The sequence below is a fragment of the Oryctolagus cuniculus genome, chromosome 3 (genome assembly GCF_051225735.1).
Source record: "Oryctolagus cuniculus isolate XC-2025 breed Fujian yellow rabbit chromosome 3, ASM5122573v1, whole genome shotgun sequence".
NCBI lineage: Eukaryota > Metazoa > Chordata > Mammalia > Lagomorpha > Leporidae > Oryctolagus > Oryctolagus cuniculus.
This window is the reverse complement of record NC_142869.1, coordinates 182893951-182921870: the sequence shown is the minus strand read 5'-3', so window position 1 is coordinate 182921870 and position 27920 is coordinate 182893951. Positions and strand designations below refer to the sequence as shown.

General features: G+C 51.5%; 2 protein-coding genes across 7 annotated transcripts in view; one reads left to right on the top strand and one right to left on the bottom strand.

Annotated features, from left to right (window-relative positions):
• Positions 1-60: 60 nt before the first annotated feature.
• Positions 61-27912, top strand: NDUFB2 (NADH:ubiquinone oxidoreductase subunit B2). Of its 3 annotated transcripts, none has more exons than XM_089328696.1 (4): positions 61-156; positions 5288-5432; positions 7046-7143; positions 27683-27912. In XM_089328696.1, the coding sequence occupies exons 1-3, from the start codon at positions 74-76 to the stop codon at positions 7118-7120; spliced, it is 303 nt and encodes a 100-aa protein (XP_089184822.1). In that variant the 5' UTR covers positions 61-73; the 3' UTR covers positions 7121-7143; positions 27683-27912. The 3 variants fall into 3 exon arrangements, with proteins under 3 accessions (XP_089184822.1, XP_002722908.4, XP_089184823.1); XM_002722862.6 differs by lacking the exon at positions 27683-27912 and adding an exon at positions 10310-10387; XM_089328697.1 differs by lacking the exon at positions 27683-27912 and adding an exon at positions 9828-10387.
• The window catches only part of BRAF (B-Raf proto-oncogene, serine/threonine kinase), a 217744-nt gene continuing 199022 nt past the window's right edge, over positions 9199-27920 (bottom strand). For 2 of the 4 annotated variants that reach the window (XM_051835106.3, XM_089328680.1), the window contains exons 18-19: positions 27699-27852; positions 14851-21309 (exon numbers count right to left, since the gene is read on the bottom strand). In XM_051835106.3, the coding sequence (XP_051691066.1) occupies positions 21287-21309; positions 27699-27852 (177 nt within the window). In that variant the 3' untranslated portion in view covers positions 14851-21286. Of the gene's footprint in view, positions 21310-26750; positions 27853-27920 lie in introns of those variants that run through there. The other 2 variants (XM_089328679.1, XR_016231135.1) reach the window with 2 other exon arrangements.

Below are 27920 nucleotides of genomic sequence, written 5' to 3'. Positions count from 1 at the left end.
ACACCGCCCACATCCGGCGGGCGCCGCAGGAAGTGACGTGCTCGGGGCGGGCGGGCTTCCGGAGGCGGGCAACATGGCGGCGCTGACCCGGCTGGCCTCTGTCCTTCGCTTCGCAGGCCCTCTCTTCAGAGCGGTGGGAGGCAGTGGAGTCCGTCAGTGAGTGGAGGGTTCGGGTGGGGGCTTCTTCTCCTCCAGGGAAGCGCCGGTCCGCGGACGCCCTCACCTTGAGACCCGGCGCCCAGGCCTGCGCGTGCGCGACGCCGCACCTCGGGGCTCTGCAGGATCGGGCCCGGGCTGGCCGGCTTCGAGGCCCGCCTCTGCCACCCTCCAGCTGTGAGGCTTGGAAACGTCCAGTTTCCTCGCCCTTCTGCTGGGGACAGCCAGTGTCCGTGTCGCTAAATGAGTGACCGTCCCCCAGAGTGTTGAAAACAGTTCCTGCCGCCTAGTAAGGACTGTCGGCAGGAGGGCAGGGGAGGGGACACGCGGGGCCGTTCGTCCGTCCCCGGGGGCTGGCGGCGCTGACGGCGAGCTGGGGGGACCTGGAGGGACCTGGAGGGACCGAGCCCCGGGCGGGGGAGGGGACACGCGGGCGGGGCCGTTCGTCTGTCCCCGGGGGCTGGCGGCGAGCTGGGGGGACCTGGAGGGACCTGGAGGGACCGAGCTCCGGGCAGGGGAGGGGACACGCGGGCGGGGCCGTTCGTCTGTCCCCGGGGGCTGGCGGCGAGCCGGGGGGACCTGGAGGGACCGAGCCCCGGGCAGGGGAGGGGACACGCGGGCCGTTCGTCTGTCCCCGGGGGCTGGCGGCGCTGACGGCGAGCTGGGGGGACCTGGAGGGACCGAGCCCCGGGCGGGGGAGGGGACACGCGGGCGGGGCCGTTCGTCTGTCCCCGGGGGCTGGCGGCGCTGACGGCGAGCCGGGGACCTGGAGGGACCTGGAGGGACCGAGCCCCGGGCAGGGGAGGACGCGTGGAATCGGTGGGAGACGCGCTGGCCTGGACTGGGCTGCGCTCGAGGACCAGGGCTTTTATTCTACTAAAGCAGGAAAGGAGCAGGGTCTGATCTCTGCCGGGCCCCTCCCCACGTGACTGCCACGGCCGGGGCCGGGCCAGACCGGCGCCAGGATCCCGGCACGTGGGTGACAGCGACCCAAGTCCCGGAGCCATCGCCTGAGTCTGCTGGGGAGTGCGCTGGCGGTGTGGGGGTCACCTGCTGCCTGGGGCGGGGGCGGCACCGCGGGGCCACCTACCTGGGGCGGGGAGGGGGTCACCTACTGCCTGGGGAGGGGGCGGCACAGCGGGGCCACCTACCTGGGGTGGGGGGGGCGGCACAGCGGGGTCACCTGCTGCTGCCTGGGGTGGGGGGGCGGCACAGCGGGGTCACCTGTCTGGGGCGGGGAGGGGCGGCACAGCGGGGCCACCTGCTGCCTGGGGAGGGGGCGGCACCGCGGGCTCACCTACCTGGGGCAGGGCGGGGGCGGCACAGCGGGGTCACCTGCTGCTTTCTGGGGTGGGAGGGGGCGGCACAGCGGGGTCACCTGCTGCTTTCTGGGGTGGGAGGGGGCGGCACAGCGGGGTCACCTGCTGCTTTCTGGGGCGGGGAGGGGGCGGCACAGCGGGGTCACCTGCTGCTGCCTGGGGTGGGGGGGTGGCACAGCGGGGTCACCTGCTGCTGCCTGGGGTGGGGGGGTGGCACAGCGGGGTCACCTGCTGCCTGGGGTGGGGGGGGCGGCACAGTGGGGGCCCCTGCTGCTTTCTGGGGTGGGGGGGCGGCACAGCGGGGTCACCTGCTGCTTTCTGGGGCGGGAGGGGGCGGCACAGCGGGGTCACCTGCTGCTGCCTGGGGTGGGGGGGTGGCACAGCGGGGTCACCTGCTGCTGCCTGGGGTGGGGGGGTGGCACAGCGGGGTCACCTGCTGCTGCCTGGGGTGGGGGGGTGGCACAGCGGGGTCACCTGCTGCCTGGGGTGGGGGGGCGGCACAGCGGGGGCCCTGCTGCTTTCTGGGGCGGGAGGGGGCGGCACAGCGGGGTCACCTGCTTTCTGGGGCGGGGAGGGGGCGGCACAGCGGGGGCCCTGCTGCTTTCTGGGGCGGGAGGGGCGGCACAGCGGGGCCACCTGCTTTCTGGGGTGGGGGGGGCGGCACAGTGGGGGCCCCTGCTGCTTTCTGGGGCGGGAGGGGGCGGCACAGCCGGGCCCCTGCTGCCCCACCAGGGCGCTGATTTGAGCGCTGACTGCTCTGCTTCTTGCCGGTGTGTCTGGGGAGCAGTGGGCCCTGCAGCCGGCCTGGGAGACCTGGACGGAGTATCTGGCCCGGCTTCTGCCTGGCTCAGCTGTGGCTGCTGCGGGCGTTGGGGATGAACCCGTGGATGGAAGACTCTGTCTGTCTGCCTTTTAAACAAATAAATAAATCTTTAAAAAATTATAAAAAAGTTCATATAAAGAGTGTATTAGGAGAAAGCTGCATAATTTCAACTTTGTATACGTGGAATAGACGTCTTAGTCTTCACAGACGCTTTGAAGTCCACTCAGGTCTCTGGGACTTCTTCCCTCAGTTCCTGACGGCACCCCGGCCAGGGTCACCTCTGTTCTGGGCCTGGGATGTGTGCCGCCCCGTTCCAGGCCTGACCGTGCAGACGGCGTCCTGGCAGCAAACGCCCATCTGCTCCGGCCCCAGGCTTCCATCCCTCATGCTCCCGGGACTGCGGGCTGGCGTTTCTTCAGGGAGCGAGCGGATTCCTGGCCGTGGGCCGCACCTGCTCTGTGCCCCACACCGTACTGTCCGGGCAGCAGCGCAGGGCTCCTGGCGCGCAGCGCTTCGTGCTTGCTGAATCCCCAGGCTTCCTTTGCACTTGGATTTCTGTCCTTGGTAAATTTCTTTCTTTTCTTTTTGTTTGGTAAAACATTAATCTATTTGAAGGCCAGAGTGACAGAGAGGGAGCGAGAAGGAGCGCGCACATGGGAGATAAATGGGTGTCTTCCACTTGCTAGTCACCCTCAAAATGGCCACAAAGCCCAGGCCTGGCCGAGGTCAAAGCCAGGAGCCTGGAACTCCATCCAGGTCTCTGACGCGCTGGCTTGGACCAAGCGCTCAGGCCAGCTTCTGCTTTCCCAGGCACGTGAGCAGGGGGTTGGGTCAGAAGCCAAGCAGCCAGGATTCTAACTGGTGTTGCACAGTGGGATGCTGGCGTTGCGGGTGGTGGCCCGGCCACTGCAGCACGACGCTGGCCCTCAACTTGCTTTCTTTTGTGCCAGTGATGTTTGAAAAAAATCAGCAAAAGAAAAATTTCACGCAGTATCGTTCCTTCAGTTCGGAGGGTTGTTCAGTGTAGCTAGTCTGGCTCAGTGCAGCGACGGCCTGGTGTGGAACACTGGTAGGAGGTTGTTCAGTGTAGCTGGTTGTTCCTGGTGTGGAACACAGGTAGGAGGTTGTTCATGTAGCTGGTTGTTCCTGGTGTGGAACACAGGTAGGAGGTTGTTCATGTAGCTGGTTGTTCCTGGTGTGGAACACGGGTAGGAGGTTGTTCAGTGTGGCTGGTTGTTCCTGGTGTGGAACACAGGTAGGAGGTTGTTCAGTGTGGCTAGTTTTTCCTGGTGTGGAACACTGGTAGGAGGTTGTTCATGTAGCTGGTTGTTCCTGGTGTGGAACACAGGTAGGAGGTTGTTCATGTAGCTGGTTGTTCCTGGTGTGGAACACAGGTAGGAGGTTGTTCATGTAGCTGGGTGTTCCTGGTGTGGAACACAGGTAGGAGGTTGTTCATGTAGCTGGGTGTTCCTGGTGTGGAACACGGGTAGGAGGTTGTTCAGTGTGGCTGGTTGTTCCTGGTGTGGAACACAGGTAGGAGGTTGTTCAGTGTGGCTGGTTGTTCCTGGTGTGGAACACAGGTAGGAGGGTGTTCATGTAGCTGGGTGTTCCTGGTGTGGAACACGGGTAGGAGGGTGTTCATGTAGCTGGGTGTTCCTGGTGTGGAACACGGGTAGGAGGTTGTTCATGTAGCTGGTTGTTCCTGGTGTGGAACACAGGTAGGAGGTTGTTCAGTGTGGTTGGTTGTTCCTTGTGTGGAACACAGGTAGCTAGGAGTTTGGTGCCTCCCTGTTCTATGATTGCAGTTGTTATGTCATCTCTTTCTTTTCTTCTTTTTTTTTTGATATTTATTTATATATTTGAAAGGCAGAGTTACAGAGAGGCAGAAGCAGAGAGAGAGAGGGAGGTCTTCCATCCACTGGTTCACTCCCCAGATGACCACAATGGCTGGAATTGTGCTGATCGCAAGCCAGGAGCCAGGAGCTTCTTCCGGATCCCCCACGTGGGTGTAGGGACCCAAGGACTTGGGCCATCTTCTGCTGCTTTCCCAGGCCATAGTAGAGAGCTGGATCGGAAGAGGAGCAGCCAGGACTCGAACTGGCACCCACATGGGATGCCGGCGCTTCAGGCGGCAGCTTTACCCGCTACACCACAGCACAGGCCCCTCTTCCCTTTCTTTCAATGGCATCTTCAAATCTTTGTCCAGAAAGACTTCCACCTTACAGTCAGTGGCCAATTTCAGATCACGGTTACAACAGAATGTCACCTTGGCGGTCCTGAAATGCTGGCATGGGTTTGAAGTGTAGTCCTAGAATTACTTAGATCTAAATCAGCTTTACTAATGGGCCCTTATACCCAGATGTGTGTTAAAGCATGGGCGTGTGCTGCAGTGTAGTAGGTTAAGCCTCCACTGTGGTGCCGGCATCCCCTATGGGCACTGGTTCGAGTCTGGGCTGCTCCACTTCTGATCCAGCTCTCTGCTGTGGCCTGGGAACGCAGTAGCAGATGGCCCAAGTGCTTGGGCCCCTGCACCCACGTGGGAGACCTGGTAGAAGCTCCTGGCTCCTGGCTTTGGAACGGCGCAGCTCCGGCCATTGTGGCCATTTGTGGAGTGAACCAGCAGTTGGAAGACTTCTCTCTGTTTGCCTCTAGAACTCCACCTTTCAAAAATAATAAATGTTATAAAAAAAAGTGTAAAAAAAATCCCTTCACCAAAACCTCTGAGGCCAGCCTCCCAAAATACATTCATATTTCTGGTGCAAAATCATGAATATTTCCTAACTGAAAACTCTGATTAGCCTCATCCAGCCAATTTTTGTGGCTACATATTTAAAGCAAGCTCAAGGAAAAATTCGTTATCTCAAGGGCGTGTGAACTTTTTCCTATCCTGTTGGTGGTTCATGGAGGTCAGCTCTAGTTTCTGGGCTGTGGCCAGGTTGAAGGTAGCTCTGCGGCCTGCGACCGCTGCTGACAGCTCGCTCTCTCGCAGTGCCAGCGGCGGAGTGCACATCGAGCCCCAGTACAGACAGTTTCCCCAGCTGACCAGGTCCCAGGTGATCAGGGGCGAGGTCTTCAGCGCAACCATGTGGTTTTGGATTCTCTGGCGCTTTTGGCATGACTCCGACGCTGTGCTGGTAAGTGGAGGAGAATGGTTGGTGTGCTGTGGGGAGGGGCGGGGCAGAGATCTGGCTTAGCCTCTGTGTCTGTCTGTCTGTCTGTCTGTAAACCTTCCGTCTGGCTGTGTCCTTTCACCCTGTGCTGTCCATGGTGGTTTGGTGAACATGTTGTCTCTGACGTTTCTGTATGAGGATGTACACTGAAGTGGTCTACATCCTACGTTCCTGTTAGGTTGCAGTATTTGGAGGGAGACTAGAAACTAGTAATGCCTTTACCTTCCAAGGTAGAGGTCGATGGTAGGTAAATTTCACACTTGAATTCCTTTACACGGGGAATGTGGGCCGGCAGCTGTGGCCAGGTTGGCTGTGAGTTCACTTGTCTCGAGGAGGGAAGTTCACTGTTGGTGACCGCTTCATTCGCCCCAACCTTGCCTGTGTCCTGTTTATCATGGATTCCGTTTGCTGCAGCATTGCACCACTAGGACACTGAAATTGTTCCTGTGAATTTCAGTCCTTTGCGTTTGCTTCTGGATTGGAGCAGATACTGGATGGGAGCGAAACCCCAGGCTGCTTTCCCATCCCCAGGACTGCCCAGGTGGTCGAGAACCGGTAGCACCCTCACTGTCCGAAACACCTGATTTCACTGTGGCCCAACTGGCAGGAGGATCCGAAGATGGCATTAGAAGACTTTCTTGTGGTACAAAAAATGCGAATTCCATGCGAAGTGTCTTCATAATACGCATTTCATGTACTTTTTAGAGACTCCTCATTACTTGGATTTCAAAAATTTTTGTTATCCAAACAAACTTTTAATTCCACTTTCCATGATTTTTCTTTTTTTAAGATTTCTTTTTTTGAAAGGCAGAGTTATGGAGAGAAAGAGAGAGAGAAGAAGAGAGAGATCTTGGATCTGTTGGTTCACTCCCAAAGTGTGACGGCTAGGGCTGGGCGGGGCTGAAGCCAGGCCCAAAACTCCATCTGTGTCTCTCTTGTGAGTGGCAGGGCCCCAAGCACTTGGGCCGTCTTCTGCTGCCTTTCCAGGCGCATTAGCAGGAAGCTGGATTGGAAGTGGAGCAGCTGGGGCTCGAACTGGCACCCGTATGGGATACTGGCATTGTAGGCAGAGGCGTAACCTGCCGCGCCATCACTCTAGCCCCTAGTTGTCCATGACCTTTTTGAAGTACTCTCGTACAGGGGTGTTAGGTGTGAGATGGTGATGCAGCCAGATGTGTCCGTGGTCAGGGCTAAAGATGCCGCAGTACCCAGAGGCCCCCAGGCCCCACAGCGGGAAGGAGGACGGTCTGAAGCACTGAGCTTTGCCAGGACTCCAAGACATGCCAAGATACGGTGTCGCTGCGGTTGTTGCCTCTTCTCCCGCCCTCCATCCAGACGTACCACTGTCTTGGCTGCTGGCACTTCCGCGGTAGGAAGGCTGTGGGCTCTAGACCGTGGGCCGTGTGCACAGACTGCAGAGCAGCTGGGCTGTCAGGTGAAGCAGAATTGTCCCTGTGGGATGTCAAAGGCCGTGTGTGTGGTGTGCGCTTAGCACAGTGTTTCTTGCAACGTTTCCTTCAAACTTAGTTTACAAAGTGTGCGTGCTGACTTTTCTCCTTTGAAATGGCTGTCACCAGGGGCACTTCCCGTATCCAGACCCCGCCCAGTGGACAGATGAGGAGTTGGGCATCCTTCCTGACGATGAGGACTGATGTGCCCACTCAGCGCTTCCCAGGTGAGCCTGCCCCGCGTTCCCGTGTGCAGAGTCGTTTACTTATTGGAGAGGCTGAGTGAGAGAGAGAGAGAATGTTAGTTTTCCGTCGCTGGTTCACGCCCCAAATGTCGGCAGCAGCAGGGCGGGGCCAGCTGGAGCCGGGAGCGCCCTCCGGGTCTCTGAGGTGAGCGGCCGGGGCCGTCCTCCAGCAGGGAGCTGAGCGCTCAGCGCTGGGCTGCAGGCTCCCCGTGGGAGCACAGCCTGCCATCCTTTGACATCTGCCCCCCGCCCCATTCCCACTGCAGAAGGCGATTGGCTTCTGTGAGACGGGGTGGGAGGGAGGGAGGGAGGGAGGGAGGGAGTCAGCTCATCTGCTGGCTCACTCCCCAGCTGCCTGCAGTGGCAAGGGCTGGGCCAGGCTACAGCCAGGACTGGGAACTTAACCTGGGTGTCCCAGGTGGGCTAGCACCTGCTGGCTCCCAGGGTGCACACGAGCAGGAACTGGACTCAGAGCCAGGCGTTCCAGTGTGGAATGTGAGTGAGTATCCCAAGCAGTTTTTTAACCACTGGGCCAAACACCTTCCCTACTCCCACTTTTTAAGAAGTCCCATTTGTGGCCAGCGCTGTGGCTCACTTGGCTAATCCTCCGCCTGCAGTGCCGGCACCCCGGGTTCTAGTCCCGGTTGGGGTGCCAGATTCTGTCCTGGTTGCTCCTCTTCCAGTCCAGCTCTCTGCTGTGGCCCGGGAGGGCAATGGAGGATGGCCCAGGTGCTTGGACCCTGCACCTGCATGGGAGACTGGGCGGAAGCACCTGGCTCCTGGCTTTGGATCGGTGCAGCCCGCCAGCCGTAGCGGCCATTTCGGGAGTGAACCAATGGAAGGAAGATCTTTCTCTCTCTCTCTCTTTGTCTAACTCTGCCTGTCAAAACAAAACAAAACAAAACAAAAAAGTCCCATTTGCCTTCTTGTCATAAACACGCTTTGACCTTGCTTTTAGGATGGGCTTGAAGAAGCCACATAGAATGAAGCGGAATTAAGCATGTCATGTGTTTAGTTTCTTCTTCAGTATTTTTGCATTTACAGCCCGCTCGTCTCGTCTTCTTATCATTGTCTGTTTACAAGTAATTCTGGGGTGGGCGCTGTGGAACAGCAGGTTAGGCTGCCACTTGGGATGGCTGCTCTTGGTTCCCCTGAGCTTCCTGCTGCTGTGTCCTGGGAGGCAGCAGGTGACGAGTCGTGTGGTTGGGAGACCTGGTGGAGCGCCGGGCTTCTGGCTTTGGCTTGGCCTGGCTGTGCCGTTGCAGCCGTTTGGGGGTGTGAACCAGTGCATGGAAGATCTCTCTCATCCTGCCTCTCCCTCTAACTCTGCCTTTCAAGTAAATAAAATCTTAAAAAAAAGAATGGGATGCTGATGTCGAAGGCTGTGGCTATACCATAACGCCAGCCCCGCAAGCAACTCCGACAGATGTGAAGACCAGGTCTGTGTCACGCCCAGGGTGCAGTGACGAGGCGGCTGACAGTGTGGCTGCAGGACTCGTGTCCTGCCCTCCAGCGGCAGTGTGCTCAGCACTCCTGGATGGATCTTCATCTGCTGGCTCACTGCCCACATGGCCGCCACCGCTGGGGCTGGGCCAGGATGAAGCAGGCGCTCCTTCCGGGGCTCCCACGCGGGTGCAGGAGCCCAAGCACTTGGGCCATCCTCCACTGCCTTCCCAGGCACGGTGGTGGTGGTGGTGGGGGCTGGGTCAGAAGTGGAGCAGTCAGAACTCTAACTGGCGCCCATATGGGACGCTGGCGCGGCAGGTGGCGGCTTGACCCACTGCGCAGTGCCAGGGTCGGAAATTACTTCTGGAAGCGGTGAAGGACTATGGCCCTTTCATTTCCCAGGTCAGGAAGTCAGGAGTTAAATTTCTCAAAAAGGAAGGTTTAGAATTCCCTGTCCCCACACAATCCTCAGGGGTCCAGCATTCTAATTTAACATGTTTTTAAATTAATCTTTGCACTTGATTAATTGGCCATTATTCAAAAATGCCTTGAAAATTCTTATAGGAAAAGAAGCATTAAATGATTATTGTGTTTCTTTTTTTTTTTTTTTTTTTTGATAGGCAGAGTGGACAGTGAGAGAGAGAGACAGAGAGAGAAAGGTCTTCCTTTTGCCGTTGGTTCACCCTCCAATGGCCGCCGCTGCAGCCGGCGCACCGCGCTGATCCGATGGCAGGAGCCAGGATCCAGGTGCTTTTCCTGGTCTCCCATGGGGTGCAGGGCCCAAGCACCTGGGCCATCCTCCACTGCACTCCCTGGCCACAGCAGAGAGCTGGCCTGGAAGAGGGGCAACCGGGACAGAATCCGGCGCCCCGACCGGGACTAGAACCCGGTGTGCCGGCGCCGCAAGGTGGAGGATTAGCCTATTGAGCCACGGCGCCGGCTGATTATTGTGTTTCTATTAAGTCATGCTATTAGTATCGTAATTTACTGTTAATATTTTTATTTTTATTAGTAATGTTTATTAGTATTATAATTTTTAAAAGATTTATTTATTTGAAGGAGAGGAGAGACGGAGAGAGGTCCTCTGTCCACTGGCTCACTCCCCAAATGGCCATAACAGCTGGGGCTGGGCCAGGCTGAAGCCAGGAGCCTGGATCGTCTTCCAGGTCTCCTAGGGGAGTGAGGGGCCCAAGCACTTGGGCCATCTTCTGCTTTCCCAGGCCGTAGCAGGGAGCTGGATCAGAAGCGGGAACACCAGGACCCTGCTGGGCCCACACTGGATGCCAGCATTGCAGGCAGTGGCTAACCCGCTGGTGCTGGCCCCTGTCGTGATCATTTTAATTAGAAGGCAGCTCATTGGCCTGAAATACCGGTAATTGGCTTGGGTCTCTGAGGGGGGAAAGGGGAGGTGGAGCTAAGTCACCACGGGGCAGGTGGCTACGCTGCTTTTCTTACTTATCTCCAGCTTGGCTTAGGTGCCGCCCGGAGTCCTAGTCCTTCCCGGGCCTCCTCCTCCGGCTGTTGAGTCTGCAGCAGGCGGCCCGGCGTCCGCACATAGGCGCTGGCGTTCTGTGTCGCTGACCGAACTGGGAGCCCTTCAGGGTGGGCTGCGCTGGCGGGCTCCTCACCTGATCCCTGGATCAGACTGATGGATGGGAGTGAGTGAGAACATGCTCAACGCTGCCTCTTCGTGTTCCCACAGGAGCCGGTGAGAGCCGCAGGAAGCATGGACTTCATGTCGCACATTAAGTTGTAAATTAAAGCGTTTGCTCACACAGGAGGAACTGAGTTGTGACTGTTTCTGATGGTGCGGCTGCCCTGTGCGTTGTGTGCTGTGCTCGGTGGTGTCGAGCCTCCAGCTGCCCTGTAGGGACCCCGGCACGTAGACAGGTGTGTGCTGCCTGTATCGGTGAGGACATCGAGGGGCAAGGAGACGCAGGTGCTTGCTTCGGAACTGGTGAGGTTGGGTCGACTCCAGCGCCCACACAGAAGGAACTACAGGGCCATCCTGCTGCGTGCGTCGTCGGGACGTTGGCAGATGGGGGCACTCTTGCCCCGAGAGGGGAGAGTCCAGTGCAGTCCGTTCATTATCTCCTGTGGGCTGGGCACTGTTGAGTGGCCACTCATGGAACTCAAATCTCACTCCTACCTAGGAATTATCATTGCCAAAGGAATGGGCGACAAGAGTGAAATAGGACTTTTCAGTCTTTCCAAAATTTGTTCCGAAGCCCTGGCCCTACTCTGCAGCATCACAGTTCTGAGCGGCAGAGAGAATTTTCCACTGTCCGCGGATCGTCTCTGGTGGAAGTTAACTGGGGGACCTGGCCAGACGCATTCCTCATTCTGACTTGGGTTTTGACCGCCCAGGTACTGGAGACACAGTACAGAAGTGACTGTGAGGTTCTCTTCTCTGATTTTCAGAGCAGGCACCGAGCGAGGGTGATGAGCGCGGGAAGGGAGTCTCGCGGGCGAGGCGGGTGTGGCGCGTGTGGGCTGCAGCTTGGGCGGGGCTGAGGGAAGAGCTCTGGAGACGAGGGGCAGCGCTGAGGCAGAGCGGAGCTGGTGGCAGGGCGGGCTGGGCAGCGGGCAGAGCGCCTTCTGGAGCTGCCTGCTGGCGGGTGCAGCGCCCACCCGGGGCCTGGCGCCAGCCTCCCGCGTCTGCCCGTTTCATGGCGCCTGGGGCTCAGGCCCAGCGGTGAGCGATCGGTTCTAGCAGAGGTTGCTGTGTATGAAACACAGGCGCAGAGTGGCTTCAGCGGGTGAGGGGTGGGCTCTGACGTTGGGGTCCGGCGCAGCTTTAGGTTGAGTTTAGGCTTTAGACGAGGCTGTGCCCCGTGGGAGCCTGGTTTTTGGGTCTGCAGTCGGCTTTTCATTCTGTTCAGGTGTCAGAATGGGCCCCACGGCAGCAAAGGCTGAAGCAAGTGTGACCCCCCCCCCCCCCCCCCGCAGTCCTGTGTCTGTCTCAGGACGCTGGAGACACCCCCGGGTTTTGTATTTATTCACCTAAGGATGAGCCGGCAGCCCACAGAGATACTGTAAAAAGACCCTTTAGAACTTGGTACATTTAAAAAAATATTTATTTATTTGAAAGGCATAGCTGTAGAGAGAGAGGGAGAAAGTGATCTTCCATCCACTGGTTCACTTTCCAGATGTTTGCAACAGCAGTGGCTGGGCTGGGCCAGGCCAGCGGCAAGAGCCAGGAGCTTCATGTGGGTCCCACGTGGGAGAAGCGGCCCAAGCCCACGCGCCGTCTTCAGCTGCTTTCCCAGGTGCATTAGAAGGGAGCCGGACTGGAAGAGGAGCAGCCAGGACTCGAACCAGCGCCCGTGTGGGATGCCAGCACTGCAGGCAGTGGCTTTACCTGCTATACCACAGCACGGGCCCCAGTGAAGTTTTTGGAAAGAATACAGTCTGTGACTGAACTCAACCAGGAGAACTGGCTCTTTCTCTTGAATCAGTTTAAAAAATAGCATTCTCTTGAAAGAGTGAATCATTTTTTCCAGGCTTGGGCCATGAAACCATTGTGAACTGATGTAGACTATTGTTCCCAGCCTATATTGGGCACAATATAGGGAAAATACTTCAGTGGGAGAGGGGTTTCAAAGAGATGTATTCAAAGAGCTGTTAGGTCCATTTGACTGATGGTGGTGGATGTGTGTAGTTGAAGGAGGCAACAGCAGAAACGTACTCGGGGCCATGTCAGCACTTGATGTGTGTGGATTCATGTTTCTCACATTATTTCTCTTTTTTAGACAGAAGTTGAGGAATGGATGGGTTAGGCGATTTGCCAAGCTCACGCTGGTGAAGTAGGAAAGCTGAGTTTTATCCAAATCCAAGAGAAATCAGGTTATCTGAGAGCGTAGCATAGTGTAAATGTCGGTCACAGTCCCTTAGAGTTAATTTTAGGTGAATTTGCACATACACACACACACGCGCGTGCGTATGTTTAACCAAACCAAGGTTTGTCAAACAGTACTTACTTATGGTGCACACTGAGAATTTTGTTTTATTCGGTTTTGTATCCTTAAGAGAACAGCCACTTAGTATCTCCTACTTTACTCCCCACTGCCCGAGTCCAGCTTGCTGGATCTGACACCTGGCTCTGCTCCTTACTAGGCCTGAGAGTTTGGGCAAATTATTTAAGTTCTCCTGTATCTGTTTCCTCATTTGTAAGGTGGATTAAACAGATGAAAAGAACTAACATGCAAAGCTTCTAAAGCTGTGCCTGCTGGAAGGAAAGACTACGTGGAAGCAGCTGTCATTTCTAGGCCATTAGGTGTAGCCGAGGTTCCTGATGGCCCCGGAGTATCCGCCTGATCTTTCTAGCAGAGCCCCCGTGTGCAGAAGACTACACAGAGCCACTCCTCGCTTTGCCACAAAGCAAGCCGACACACACACCACTGGCCGCGTGTTGCCCTCCTCCCCGTGTGAGCTGGCGTGGAGGAGATTCAGGGTGTGGCTGGAGGGAGATGTGCGCTTGCCAGTGGAAAGGTAGCTGGGGCGGGCTTCGTGATGGCAACAGAGGACGCCCTGTCAGTCTTCAGCACATTCACAGCTTTGCTCGTTCTCTCCCGATCCTTTAATGGGAGTAACGTAAGTGTGCCCTCGAGGCACTGTGTTAGGAACACCTCTTCTCTGCCTGGTGTTAAGACGGACGCCATCTTGGCCCTAGAACTGTTCTGTAGAGGCCTGTTGTCTGCGGCTGCCCTCACGTCGGGAGCAGTCGTGAGCCCAGCGTGCGTTGTCATGGACATGGGAGCTGCCCACGCCAGTGCATGTGTGTGCTCAGCTGGACCTTGGCCTTCTGTCCCAGCTACTAGGGGCGGCTTACCTGATTAGTGAAGGGGTGACCAAGCACAACTTCCATGTCTGTCCAAATTCCCACAGCCTTCATGACTGCAACAAAATGACACGTATGAGAATGACAAGACATTTGTGGGAAAACGGAATTAAAAGAGTTTACTGGGGCTGGTGCTGTGGCACAGTGGGTTAAGCTACCATCGACAGTGCCAGCATCCCATCTAGGCACCCTTTTGAGTCCCATTCCCTGATAATGGCCTGGGAAAGCAGTGGAAGATGGCCCAAGTCCTTGTCCCCCTGCACTCAAGTGGGAGACCTGGAAGCAGCTCTTGGTTCCTGGCTGTGGCCTGGCCCATCTCTGGCCGTTGCGGCCATTTGGGGAGTGACCCAGTGGATGGGAGAGCTCTCTCTGTGTTAACTCTTGCAGAGCTGGGACTCTGATAGGGAGTGCAGATACCCCAGACGCCCAGCTGTCCCCCCTGCACACGGGCCTTGTCTGGACTTGAGAGAGGGATGGAACGCACGGCGCTGTCTCATGTCTGGCTACACAGGCCTAGGCAGTCCCGTCCCATCTTTCAGGGCCTCTGCTCTAAGGTCTGAGTGGGAGAACTATAGATCCAGACAGTAGATCCAATGGTTACAGACCTGGGTAAAAGTATCTAAAGGTCTTTATCATAGAACTTCACAGCTAAAGCGCCCGTAATTCCAGGCTCGGTTTTAAGGGAAGCCAGTGCATCTCTTAGTCAGGCCATGGTCACTCAGCTTTGGCTGTGTGTAAAGTCCCTTGGGAAGTGGATTTCCTGAATGTTTATTAGTCGTTCCGCACGCACACCTAGGTGCTGACGGTGGCGTCTGGCGGCAGGGCAGGAGGCCGAGGCCAGGCTCTGGGGACTTCCCGATCCTTGACTGCTCAGGCTCGGCGTTTGCAGGGGAAGTTTTCAGACTGCTCACTTCTTTCCTGGAAACCTCGCCCAGTCACTGATAGACATGGTCAAGGAGTTTCTCCAAACATTAATTAGCTAAACCACATGCACGAAACTCACTGGGGTAACCACCATAAAAAAAAAAAAAATTAGAGGACCTAGTGCATTCTTACTTTCCAACAGACGGGGGTGTGTGCGTTTTATGTTCCTAGAGAGATTGCACTGGTGTTAGGAAGTCTGAAGGTCAAGTTTCACAGATGAACTCTAGAAATGACTGAACTAGGTAGGGTTCCCACTGCCACCTGTGCAGGGACGCCGAGGACAGTGGTCACGACGCTGAAATGCTGGAGGGTCCCTGCAACACGGCCCAGTCGGGCAGCACGTGTGTCCATGAGCACCAGCCGGGATACGGACAGCTGAGCTTCTTGCCCCGATGAAACAAGACGCACACTCTCAGTCCTTCCAGATTGCTCTGTTTCTGACCTGAACAGCGCTAGAAAAACCACCTTGATGAGCCGTGTCCATGCAGTCAGTCTTTATTATAGCAGGTTCGCATATTCACATCAAGTACATAGAACTTTTTTGCCTTTTATATAATACAGAGTTTTTAAATAACTTTACACAGAAATAAATGTCTTCAATCTGATTTCAGCTATCTTTATTTAATTCTCCATGCTTTCTATCCAAACTGAACAATATTTTCCATTGTACAAATTTACATGAGAAAAACTCCAAAGTACAAATGAAGGGACCTGAGCAGGAAAGAGAACCAAAGGATCAAGAAGTGGGTGTGGGGAAGAATTTTTAAAAAAAGGCAAAGGTTCAAGCAAACATTGAGGATTAAGGGACAAGAAGGAGACATTATCCATTTGACTGAAAATAAATGTCTTTTTTATGAATTGAAAAATAAGCTTTAAAAATAGTTACTCCATTGTAATTTTTGCAAAGCAGGTATAAGAGAGGTCTGTGGACAAGTAAAAAGTCCCCACCCTGTCACTGGGCACACCTCGGACTGCAGGAGAACCCGTGCAGTGTCTGCGTGGAACTGACCGGAACAGAACCTGAACCTTTGGCAGTAAGGAGAGGAATGTGAGAGTGGCGGGCTGCAGGGCGCGGGGCGGGAGCTCCCAGCACCGCACACAGGAAGCAGTTCCCTTCTCTCCCTGGCAGGAGACGCGTCCTCAATCCACGTACACGAAACGGGAGGACGTTTCCTCTTTCTTGGTCTAAACCAAACCACAGAGCAAGCACAACTACGGAGCAGAGTTCAGAGACAGACGCTGCCGTGGGAAGGGCCACCCCCGTCAGTCGCACGTCCTACCCTAGGAGCAGTCGCCGCTGAGGGAAGCAGATGCACACCCAGGCGTGGAGCCACCACCGATGCCGTCACTGACATGGAGGAGGCCCGCGAGGCCGCCGTGGGCATGGCAGGGGGCCCAGTGAGCGCGTTTTCAAATGAAGGCAGGAGAAGGGCACCGTGCGTGTGTGCACACACACACCCTCACACACACACCCGTGTATGTAAACTAACCACATGAAGAGAAATAAGACAGGAAGGTGTCACTTAGGTTGGTGATCAACAGGAATAAGAAGGCGTGTGCTCGCACAGCTGGTGTGAATCAGCTATGGAACATACACAGATGCTGCTGGAAGGGATGATTTCTTTTTTTAAAACCGTTCACAGCTTAGAATGAAAAGCACACTTATTGCACTCTTACATTTTAGGTAATTGTAGAGAACCCCCCCCCCCATTGGTTTTGCCCTATCCTCAGACTCACTCCCGCCCCTCCCGTCGTGGTCCACGTTCTCTGCATTTGTGCCTAGTCTCTCTGCTGCTGATGCTAGTCTGCCATTTCCTGTGCAACTCACACAAAAGGCTGAACACACAAATGCAACAGTAACTTGCAAAACCAAAGAGGGACTGAGCAGTTTAGCCCACTCCCATTCCCAGCCCCGTGAGCAGCCTCTTCAGCTGCCGGCTGCCCAGCACGGGGCCGCAGGTGAGCGCTCAGCCTGCTGGGCAAAGCAGAGGGTTTGTACACACAGACTTTCTCACATGAACACGAATAAACATTTCCGTTCTGTTTTCAGAGTATTTCAATCTACAGAATTCCTGTAAGAAATGCACCACAAAAAGGATACACTGGCTGTGTCCTCATGCAGAACTAGTTGTACTCGGAATAGCTAAATAAAGTAAACACTAATGAAACTGATCTAATAATGTAACTAAATGTCAGGGTGAGGCTGTGCACACTGACCTAAGGAACCTACTCACTTTACCAGGTTGCAAGTGCTGCTATGGTGTTTCTTAAAGCATTGGTAACAGTTCCTTAGCAGCCTTGGTAGGAACAGTGAATCCCCCCTTCCACAATTAGGAACAAAATGAAGATAAAGAAGATGTAACAGAAATTAGGATTCAACTCCCACCTGTCTCTGCCCAAGAGAATGAAAATAGGTGATCTGAAAACAGCAGCAGCAAGCGGTCTACTGTGCTGACCTAAGGATCCTAGGATGACTGTTTCCCCAGAGCTGGCAGCGTGGACCATGCGACACTGGCTGCGTCACTCTGCTCTGGCTAACCTACAGGCCCTCACCTCTGACCTCTGGGCGCAGAGCTGCGACTGCCCTCAGCCGGGGCTCATTCCGCTCCCTCGGGCATCAGCAGTATCTCAGGAAGACACTGCAGGATGCTGGAGACCACAGGCTGACGTTCATGAGGGATGAAACAAGACACCAGAAGCACACCGTGGAGCATGGCCAGTTTTACCCTGGCCAGCCAGGTCGCTCTCAGTTCCAGACTCAGTGCACCAGGGCAGGCGCGTAGCACAGTCCAGCCTCACTAGCAGACGAGTCCTGGGAGGCAAGTTCCCATTTCAGACCTTGAAAATCAGTGTCTAGGTTGGCAGCAGTGCTCTGGAAACTGATCCCATCAAATGCTGTCCTGTGATTTAATTTCTCCCTTTTCACTAATTTAACACACAATTGCTGCCCAGCATGCAATACTTCAACCCTAAACTAGAGCAGTTTCTTAAAACGTCTCTCAAACGTTTGTTATATAAAAGGCCCATGCTTTCAAGAACCTATGGGAATACAAAAGTTTCTCTAGAAAGTCACAGAACTATAATTTCAACTTAGTTGCTCTATGTGATAAATATTTCTATTATGTACTTTAAAAAAATAATTTTATTCACTGAAAATTTACCTGTGTGTCCTCATTTTTTAAATGTGGTTTTGGCTATAAACTCTTCAGTGCATTTATCTTTGCAGTCTAAATTGCACGCTTAAAAAAATACTAACACAGCTGAGTTAAACCAGAGTGGCTGCTCTCTTCATGTATCACTGATTTCTGCTAAGAGTTTAGCTTTGTTATTGCATCATGAAGGCACAGTAAGATCATTTGGCAAATTCTCAAGGTATCCTAGAGCCTTCCACCATGTCTATGTAAGACTGCGGAACTATCTGCTGCTCAGACTCCGTCAACCTTCCCTCTCTGGCTTCCGTCTGCCTGCAGCCTGGTGACTGGCACCTGCGTCTCCAGGCGCTGCTGTTCCGGCGCTCACATTGCCAGCTGGGATAGAGAAGGGGAGCCATTGCACCCTCTGAGCTGGGCGGTCTCTGAGCGCTGTGGCTAGCTCAGGAAGCTGTGCTGTCATGCCAAACCTACTGGGAATTAAAAGCTGGCTCACCTTAGCGAAGTGATACCCTAACAACTTCGGTTCATGCAGAAGATTACGGTTAGCACTCTGAGGCTACCCCTAAGCAGGTGCCGGCACCACTTTCAGCAGCACTCGGACACAGCATCTCTGCGTCAATGTACAATGCCCTTAGGACAGAATGGGAGTGCTCAAGATGCAAGTGCGCACGGAGGTCACCATCTCCAGTCTCCCCCGTCCTCAGCTCCTGCTCCTCGCCTTTCAAGATACAGAGCTATCATAGCCTCATCCGAAGGAGCTAGTTTCTCAAGAGGTCGTCTGAACCCTGCGACGTGTTTCACCCTGGAGCTGGACGGCGAGGGGCGAGGGGCGAGGGGCGAGGGGCGAGGGGCTGGCCGGGCCGGCGAGAGAGGCGGCGGTTGTGCAGCATCTCCGGCAGGGCCCGACCAGCGCCGAGCAACACGGTGCGCACACGAGCCGGTGCGCCCCGAGGACGCCTCCGCACGCAGGTCTTGCCCCATTTGACATCGCGCGCTCTGTTCTCCGACGCAGTTAGTTACCACGCATGGGGCTTACACGGGGCATCGGCTTCAGGACGCCCCCGAGTCCTTCCAGATCTCATACCAGGGATGGCACGTTCAGGAACCAGAACTGATGGCTAGACAGAATCTTCCTTTAGCGTGTACCTATGTACAATGATCACATCGGATTTTTAAGTCCACAAGTCCTATAAACTACTTTTGAGGGGCAATATTATTTCAGTGGCAAAGGACTAGGTTAGAAGCATTCCTTTAGAGCTCCTCTCACCCTATCACAAGTCGGATTCCCTAGAGAAGGCTCGGCAGCCACTTGCAGAAACGGGAGTAACAGTTACCGCGCTACAAGACGACGGGTGGAGTTACCGCCCTACAAGACGATCGGAGCAGCAGCCACAGTCTACACAAACGACTCATAAAGTGCTTCGCACACATGAGGACTTCTTCCTCGTGTTTTCTTAGGAGCTCAGCAAGTCTGTCTGTAGTTTAAACATCAAAAAAATAAAGCAAATCTAACTCAAAAGAGACCCCTTTTCATGTCACTTAAATAAAAAGTAAAGAAAAAAACTATTTGATGGAAAAACGGGAAAACCTCTCAATCCCTGAGCCAGGCTTCCGGGCACAGCTTCATTTGATGTCAAGTCTCCTCCCTCATTCAGATGATAGCACCCACTCGGAAATGAAAGGGAAGAAAACAGCATCTCACCCTACTCTTGTCTAGAAAATGCAACGCAAAGCTTCCTCCTCAGCTGAGTTCTAAGTTCTGAGCCAACCTTGGCCAAGGGAACACAGCCACGTCTAAAAGCATCCACACAGACACATTTAACAAAGCATGCCCAGCGCCTTTCAGAGGCCGCAATGCGTGCGGAGGTCCACGGTCACTCCAGCTTCGCAGTTTGTGAATTCTGTAAGACACTGCTCTGCTCACGTAAGACTTAAACACACACCGCTTTTCCAAAAAGGTTAACAAGTTTCCAAGTTCCGTGAACAACCTTTCTCAAGTCCATGAAATTCTGAGTGACCTTCTACCCAACACAGGTATGTTAGCAAAATCACTTACTGGGAGCGAGGAGGCTGCAATACGACAGCTGGACCAGGAGTTACGGTCTGCAACCACGAAACAGCATCTCTCTGTCCCGGTGCAGGTTCTTGGCTGCCGCTTAGCTGGGCCAGCTCCATCTGCTAACTCCTGTAAGAGACCCTAGACTCCTGAGACAGGAGGTATCTGTCCCTCAAGTAGCCACAGTCACTTTCTTTGCTACTACTCAGATTTATACTACCCTTCAATAAAGGTCAAGGGAAGCTATAGATAGATCATACATTTTCTTCATTTGTGCAAAGTTTAGAAAAATTAGGTTCTTAATACCACATGAGCTTTTTCTGTAAAAGCAACTGATGAGGCTCCACATACTCTCCCTTGGTGCCAATATTCTCAAATTTGCTGGTCTCTGCCTGTGGAACTCAGGTGCCTAATTACCCAACCTTTTGAAGACCAGGCTTGGGAAAAACAGGAGGAGAATGAATGGAGACACCACCATTTTTATTTTAGATTGCATATTCTAGAAAAAAAAAAAAAGACTAGGAAAGAAGATGTAGGATGTAGTGTAGGAATAAGTTGGAAGAAACAATGAGATTATTAGCAAAGATATTAGTGTGGATCCAGCAAGTATCATTAATTTAAAAATTATAAATATTTGTCATTATGCTAAGACTCCCCATACTTAGAGAAAAGGATAATGATCTTTCTTTAAATGTTGTTTATATAACAAAAATACAATTTTCAGCACATTACAATTCTCATGGGAAGTGTTTTTATTCCAATTCAATTAAATTTGAGATTTTCTTTTTAATAAAAATAGAAGAAACTCAGAAATTAAAACCTGTATCTTACATTTAAATTACACAAATTTATCACATTCAAAACTGTTATTAAGCAGTTTTGCAGGCTTTTAAATTAGTTATTGCCCCTGGCATTTTATGCTCTGGACAAGGTAGCCACGTAAGTACTTGGTGACTGGAAGAGCGCAGGAGAAGACACAAACTGAATTGTCCTGAGAATCTGCTACGTCGTGCAGGAGAAACGTCCCCCGCCACCTGCATTGCTGGACCCACTGAGAGCACGCGCCCTGCAGCCTGCGTGGTTAGGCGGCCCCTCCGTGAGGTCAGGGAGAAGATGCAGCATCCCATTTCCCTCTGCCCAGACCCCCGCTCCTGGTCACCTCCCCCCTGGCTCCCCCTGCCACCCCCAGGACTGGACGCGCCCCACACAGGACCGGCATGCTGCACTTCTGTTCCGTCCCTCAGCAGTGAACCGGGACAGCTCGGGGAGGAGCTCCACAGCAAGCTCCCAGAGCAGGCAAGAGGATGCCGCGTGGTGACGGAACTGCCCTGCCAGAGGCTCGGCCGCGCGTCCACCCGGCGGTCACAGGCAAGTGGGCCGGCAGGTCTTCCCAGTCTCCCAAGCTGCAGCAGCACCTTCCATCAGCCTGACTGTCAAAAGGCCAGGGCTCGGGGTCCTCCTCTTCGTCTGGGAGTGGGCACGTGGTATTTGTGTTGAAGAAACACTGGCAGCAGAGGTGTCTGGATCCTAAAACATTCTTCCCTCTTTTCTTGAATAGGAAACTCCACTCTGTTCCACACAGCTTATGCATTGGAAATCTGATATCTTTAAAAAAGGATTTGAGGAACAGAACTGTGTTTTGATGTTAACAAATTTTACGAACACAAGACTTAAGAATTAAGAGTAGATGCTGCCATGATGGTGTGGCTACTTGAAGGCTGCAAATTCTCCTGTAGAGGGAGGACAAAAGCTAATTTTAAAAAAGTTATCTCAACCTAGAGACACAGAAAAGCCTCATCCGAACCTTACTGAAAGACAACTAGTTACGTATCACAAACCCAGCTACACTCCACTGGCTGCGAAGCAAGACCGGCTTATGCTCATGGAAGAACCCAGGTGTGTGGAAGCAGTATGCACAATACCGCTCAGCAGCACCAACTACTCTCTGAGATAATCTCCCGGCTGGGTCTTGCGTGGAAAATGACTCAAAATAGTAACGTCTAGCCGCACAATATTTTGCCCTCATAATTACTCATTCATTTTCATCTAGCATATTACATTATTATAATGCCACTCGTCAGGAAGAGAGAAGTCGGAATCAACCTCATTTTGCTAGATAAAATTAACATGTCAAATGATTTGTCTGCCACCAAAAAAAATTAGCCACTTAGCAGAACTCTCAGTACAAGGCGTTCCTTAATCGCAGAAGTCCCTCTGAGGTGGCATACTGCACGGGCTTACTGATCTGGGGACTGCGTGACATTATGTTCCACCTCCCATTTGTGCACAGCTTCCACTCGGAACTGAAGGCCAGCTCCAGTCATGAGAGACTCAGTTAGTTTCTGGGAGCTGGTCAGTAACTAAGTACCAGAATCTGGTCAGCCATAACATCATTTTTTTTCTTTCTTATTCAGTGATAGTTTATTGGTCCTTAGCATTACACCCCAACTGCCAAGGTAAATTCATATACACAACTGCAGGCAGAAACGTGCAAGGTGCTATGCAAGTACACGGAAGGCTACTTTCACACATTTAACTTGCTCTCTGAACAGCAGCTTCTGCAAGGCTAAGCAGTCACTTATGTGCACACACTGTTTACCTGAGGAGTAACTTACCCGGTTTCTGACTGCTATTAGATTCTACCTGGTTGCTTGAAAATGTTGGAATGTCCCAATAAACCACAGATCACTAGTGACTGGCTGATGGGACCCTCCGATGTGCAAGCTGGTAACGTGAGAACCGAGTGCCTGCTCTGTGCCAGGCGCCTCACTGCAGTTTATACAAACTAGCAACTGATTCTCCTAGTGATCCTAATGAGGCAGAGACCAGGACTTCTCTTAGTTCACAGATGAGCAGGCTGAGGTTCAGAACAGCAAGGAACCTGCCCACTTAACACAGCTGGAAAACCGCAGAGGCAGAGGCAGACCAGGTGCCGGCTCTACCCAGGTTCTGACAGCTGACAGCCTCTCAGCAATCTTCAGTGATTAGTATTTGTTTACCACTGTAAATACAACTACATATTGGAATGAAGATACTCTCTCCATCCAAGGAGTCCTTTAAACAATTAGCCAAGGTATTTTGAAACAAAATACCAGGAAGAATAAAAGAATCACTACTTTACTCTTACAGTTAAAAGGATTGGGGAGTCTGGCACTGATTATTTAAAAAAAAAATTATTAGGACCTTGGAAAGTAGTACATTTAGACTACACCCTCCGGAAGCTTCTTGGCAAACAGACTCGAGAAATGCACACTCCCCCCACTGCTGATGCTGAGTCGTCATGATGCTAAGATTGCTACCTCAGCGATTTAACACATTCCTCTGGACTGGTTTGCTATTCTTATGAATAATCACTGCATCTACTTAGAATCCAAATCCCACAGAAGGAAGACAGTGTTAAATAACATCTGCATATTAGGAATATTTATAAAAATATTATATAATCTATTAAGTGAGTACTGTATTAATGGAAAATAAAACCTAAGCCAAATTTTATATATACTAAAAATATTTAGGCCTTCAGACAATACTTCCTATTCATTATAACTACACATTCTATTATGTTGAAGAGTGTTCTTAGAATATAAGCCTTAAAAATAAAAACAAACGGCCGGCGCCGCGGCTCAACAGGCTAATCCTTACCGCCTTGCGGCGCCGGCACACAGGGTTCTAGTCCCGGTAGGGGCACCGGATTCTGTCCTGGTTGCCCCTCTTCCAGGCCAGCTCTCTGCTGTGGCCAGGGAGTGCAGTGGAGGATGGCCCAAGTGCTTGGGCCCTGCACCCCATGGGAGACCAGGAGAAGCACCTGGCTCCTGGCTTCGGATCAGCATGGTGCGCCGGCTGCGGCGGCCATTGGAGGGTGAACCAACGGCAAAGGAAGACCTTTCTCTCTGTCTCTCTCTCTCACTGTCCACTCTGCCTGTCAGAAAAAAAAATTTAAAAAAAATTAGAAAAAAAAAAGAAGAAAATCTTAACAAACTCCAAATCAAAGCAGACACTAAAGGTCAATCTACTAAAAGTCTTCTGCTTCTAATGGAATCAAATCTTTTCATAACCGACTTTGAGTTCAAGAAAAAAATAAGAAGAGACTAAGAATCGATCAAGTAGAACTCTTTCTGTAGGTGTCTCCCCAATCAGAGAGAATATAAATGAAAAGATGTGGATAACAAGCGACAGATCTGCTTTTGGGAAAAAAAAAAATCTCCTTGTTTTTTTCTGGCTTATCTGTAAATCTAATTTTCCTATTCCACCTACAATTCATTATTTGAAAAGGCGAATCTCCATGTGTGAAGTTACTTGATATGAAATACCTACATCTTGTGACATTTTGAAAATCTCACTATTAATTTGCTAACAGAAAATTTAACTAGAGTCCAATATGAAATATTTTCTCCCTCTCTTTTCAGGCTGAGGAAAACCTAAGGTCTCTCTTCCATCTGACTTTATTCATGAAAAGGCAGAGAACGTTTGGGAGGACTTTAAAGAATGAGACCTTGTGATTTGGACTCCTGAAATGCTATAGTTTTTTTTTTTTTTAAGCTAAAGACATTAACTAGTTTAAAACCTTACCAATTACCCTCTAATCCAGAATAAAATGTATTTTAATGGCCATTAAGTATAAATAATTTGATACAATTTTTAGATAAGATATGCTATGAAAAATCTAAAAGGTTATTTCTTACGCAAATAAAACAGGTTGTAGAAATGCTTACTAATGCAGCAAACTCTCGATCAAATAGGACTATAATTGATAAAAGGTTTTAGTCATGAAATACCTATTTCAGAATTTTTTAAAGGATCATTTCCTTCAGTTGAAAGTGATTCAGTTGAGGGAAACAGTTATTTACCCCGGGGTGTCAAACAGCTAACATCGCAGAGGCTGTTTTCATTACTGGTTCAGGATTTCAACCACCAGTACGACATTTTAATACCTGGAAATAAATGCGCCTGAGACACTGAGTGAGTCCGTGATCCCTAACTAACAGAGGACAAGTCTCACTTCCTATCAATGACTAGCCAGACTTTTAAAACATAAGGCAGTTTGTAAAAAGGTTGCTTCCTGAAGGAAATACATAATAATAAAAAGAGGGCTCAGGCTCTAGGAAAGCAGCAGTGAGTCACAAAACAAGTGTTCATTTCAATTACCTCATCAAAGAGATTATCTCTACATATGGTCATGAAAATTTGGTTTTCTTTATTTGGAGAGTATATTTAAAATCAGTATAGAACAAAAAACGTAACAAATGACAACAAGGACGCTGACCAAAAGGGAAGCTGATTTAATCTCAATGCTTCCTGTTTCTCCAGACACATGTTTACCTAAACAGCTCACCTGCCATATTTTTCCTGTTCTCCCACTAACATTTCCAGTGGGGCCATTTTGGAAGGGAGAAGAGAATTACCATGCGACCCTGGAGGCACAGTGTGTGTCTATGGGGCGGCAGAGAGTCTCTGGGCAGCTCCACACCATGCGACCCCTGGAGGCACAGTGTGTGTCTATGGGGTGGCACAGTCTCTGGGCGGCTCCACACCATGCGACCCTGGAGGCACAGTGTGTGTCTATGGGGTGGCACAGTCTCTGGGCGGCTCCACACCATGTGACGCCTGGAGGCACAGTGTGTGTCTATGGGGTGGCACAGTCTCTGGGCGGCTCCACACCATGCGACCCCTGGAGGCACAGTGTGTGTCTATGGGGCGGCACAGTCTCTGGGCAGCTCCACACCATGCGACCCCTGGAGGCACAGTGTGTGTCTATGGGGCGGCAGAGAGTCTCTGGGCAGCTCCACACCATGTGACCCCTGGAGGCACAGTGTGTGTCTATGGGGTGGCACAGTCTCTGGGCAGCTGCAAGAGCTCAGGAATGCCCCCTGGGAAAGGCAGAGAGGAACAGAGGGAGATGCAGACGGCAGGACTGGGAAGGGTGATGCTGGGAGCGAATGATGGAAGATCACAGGCAGGCAGGTGTGTACTGGGGCCACAGGAAGAGCTCCGTCTACAACAGTCCCGCCACCCTGTGCTTCAGAATGCCAAACCCCCTTTGAACACTGCACAGACAAAGTCAATGTTGTGAAGACTTTGTCAGCTACATGCTTATTTGTGAATAAATAAAATCCCTCTAATAACTTAAATGTGTCTTCAACGTCACTGGAGGGTTTTGAGATCATGCACCTTGATGTCTTCCAGTATGTGATTCCGACAGCCCTTTCTTATTCTCGTTTTTCAAATGATGAGAAATGTCCTTTTTCATTATTTTACCTAAATTCAAAGTCATGAATCAATCTGTAAAATCATGGTGGCATTACTTACCTTGAGCCACCAACTGAAAAGGTGTATCATGATTATTAACAAGTGGTTTTTCTGGATGAAATTTAAGCAAATAAAGGAAGTGTTTCAGCATTCTGTTTATAAAATCTCCCCAAATGTCTTCTTTATTAACTTCAAAGCATGGCATTTATGCAGATATTGTCTGTCTGCTGGAAAAACCGTGAATGGTCAGCTGTATTTAAGTCATCCTCAATCCACAGTGAGTGAATGAAGATGTAGTTAACAGGGCAGCTCTGGGTCCTGGACAGACTAGGAAGCAGGGACAGCAAACTGCTTTCCTGCTGCTTCAGAACACACTGACTGACACCTTTTAGTCTTTTTTTAAAAAACAAAACAAAACAAAAACAAGAAAGTGTAGGCATTAGAAAGCATTAACCGGCCGGTGCCGCAGCTCACTTGGCTAATCCCCCACCTGCAGTGCCGGCACACCGGGTTCTAGTCCCGGTTGCTCCTCTTCCAGTCCAGCTCTCTGCTGTGGCCCGGGAGGGCAGTGGAGGATGGCTCACGTGCTTGGGCCCTGCACCCGCATGGGAGACCAGGAGGAAGCACCTGGCTCCTGGCTTCAGATCGGCACACTGCACCGGCCGTGGCAGCCATTTTGGGGGTGAACCAACAGAAAAAGGAAGACCTTTCTCTCTGTTTCTCTCTTTCACTGTCTAACTCTGCCTGTCAAAATAATAATAATAATAAGTAAAAGAAAGAAAGAAAGAAAGAAAGAAAGAAAGAAAGAAAGAAAGAAAGAAAGAAAGAAAGAAAGAAAGAAAGAAAGAAAGAAGCATGAACCAACACTTTACACCATGGAATAATAACACAACAAAAGAACTGTATTCACTCATCATAAGTAGTCTTGCTGGGAAAGATTATAAAGGGGACAGAAATCTTGTGAGACACCACGATATGGTGATTGCTAAAATGTGTCCCGTGAGAAGTAAGTAACAGCTTACAGTCACCCAGAGGAAAACAACCCTAACAGTTTTCACAGAATTCTGTGAAGATTGGGGTGGGAGAATGTGGGAGAGAGATCAGAGGGCTCTTTTGTTTGTGAGATATCCTTACTATATAAAGAAACACTATCTAAAAGAACTCTGCTTTATAACATTTTTCGCATTAAAAACCCAAAGGCAAACCACTTTACTCATGTCCAACATGCCACTTCTCAGTAACATCTCTGGTCATTTGCACCCTCAATTTATAAAAAGAAATTTAGTCTCTCACTTCATAGAAATAAAGCACATCCGAAATTTCTTTCTAAACTGTAGTAAAAAGGCATGGTTATAGAGAAAACTTTACAAATGCAATTAGGATGATTCAACCCGAGGGACGTCCTGGACCAGATCTGCGCCGTTAGTCTGATGCAGCACGGGCTAAGCCAGTGTCAGCCTCCACCTGCAACCACACGCACGGCTCAAGTCCTCTGGAGCACTGATGAGTGAGAGCTCACAACAGAAGCTGCGTGAGTCAAGTCAAATGCAATAATTAGAATAGCCAAGTGAATGAAACAAACGTGGGACAGGAATTACAGCCTCTGGAAGAGGCGCTGCCACTTTTTAGCAATATCTGTGTATTTTTACCTGTGGTTGTTGAAAATCCAATCTTAGGAATGAATTTTAGATTGGGAAATAAACACCTCCAGTCTTTAAGCCACAAGTGTTCTTTGGTTCACCTTTTTTAAAAAAAAAACACATCCTACTCCATTTAACATACAAGCAAACATGCGTTCATGTATTTTTCTTTTGTTGTTACCCTCCTGTAATCTCTCACTCATTTAATTTGTTTCAGTGGACAGCAAACGCACCATATCCCCCTGCCTGGATGGGTGTTTTTGGAGAAGCACAAGCATATAGACTAAAATCCTCTGTCTGGAAACCAGCCCGATTCAAGGAGGGTTCTGATGCACTGCGGTGGATTTTTGGCAATGAGCGGGCCAGCAGCTCAATGGAGGCGAGAATCTACCAAAAAAAAAAAAAAAAAAAAAAAAAGACATTAAAAAAAAGAAAATATGACACAAATCTTCAAG

Excerpts from the sequence above, each read along its gene's own strand:
- NDUFB2 (XM_089328696.1), top strand. The coding sequence starts at position 74 with ATGGCGGCGCTGACCCGGCTGGCCTCTGTCCTTCGCTTCGCAGGCCCT. Across the intron at positions 157-5,287 it reads GGAGGCAGTGGAGTCCGTCA|TGCCAGCGGCGGAGTGCACA; the intron begins GTGAGTGGAGGG and ends GCTCTCTCGCAG. Across the intron at positions 5,433-7,045 it reads ATGACTCCGACGCTGTGCTG|GGGCACTTCCCGTATCCAGA; the intron begins GTAAGTGGAGGA and ends GGCTGTCACCAG.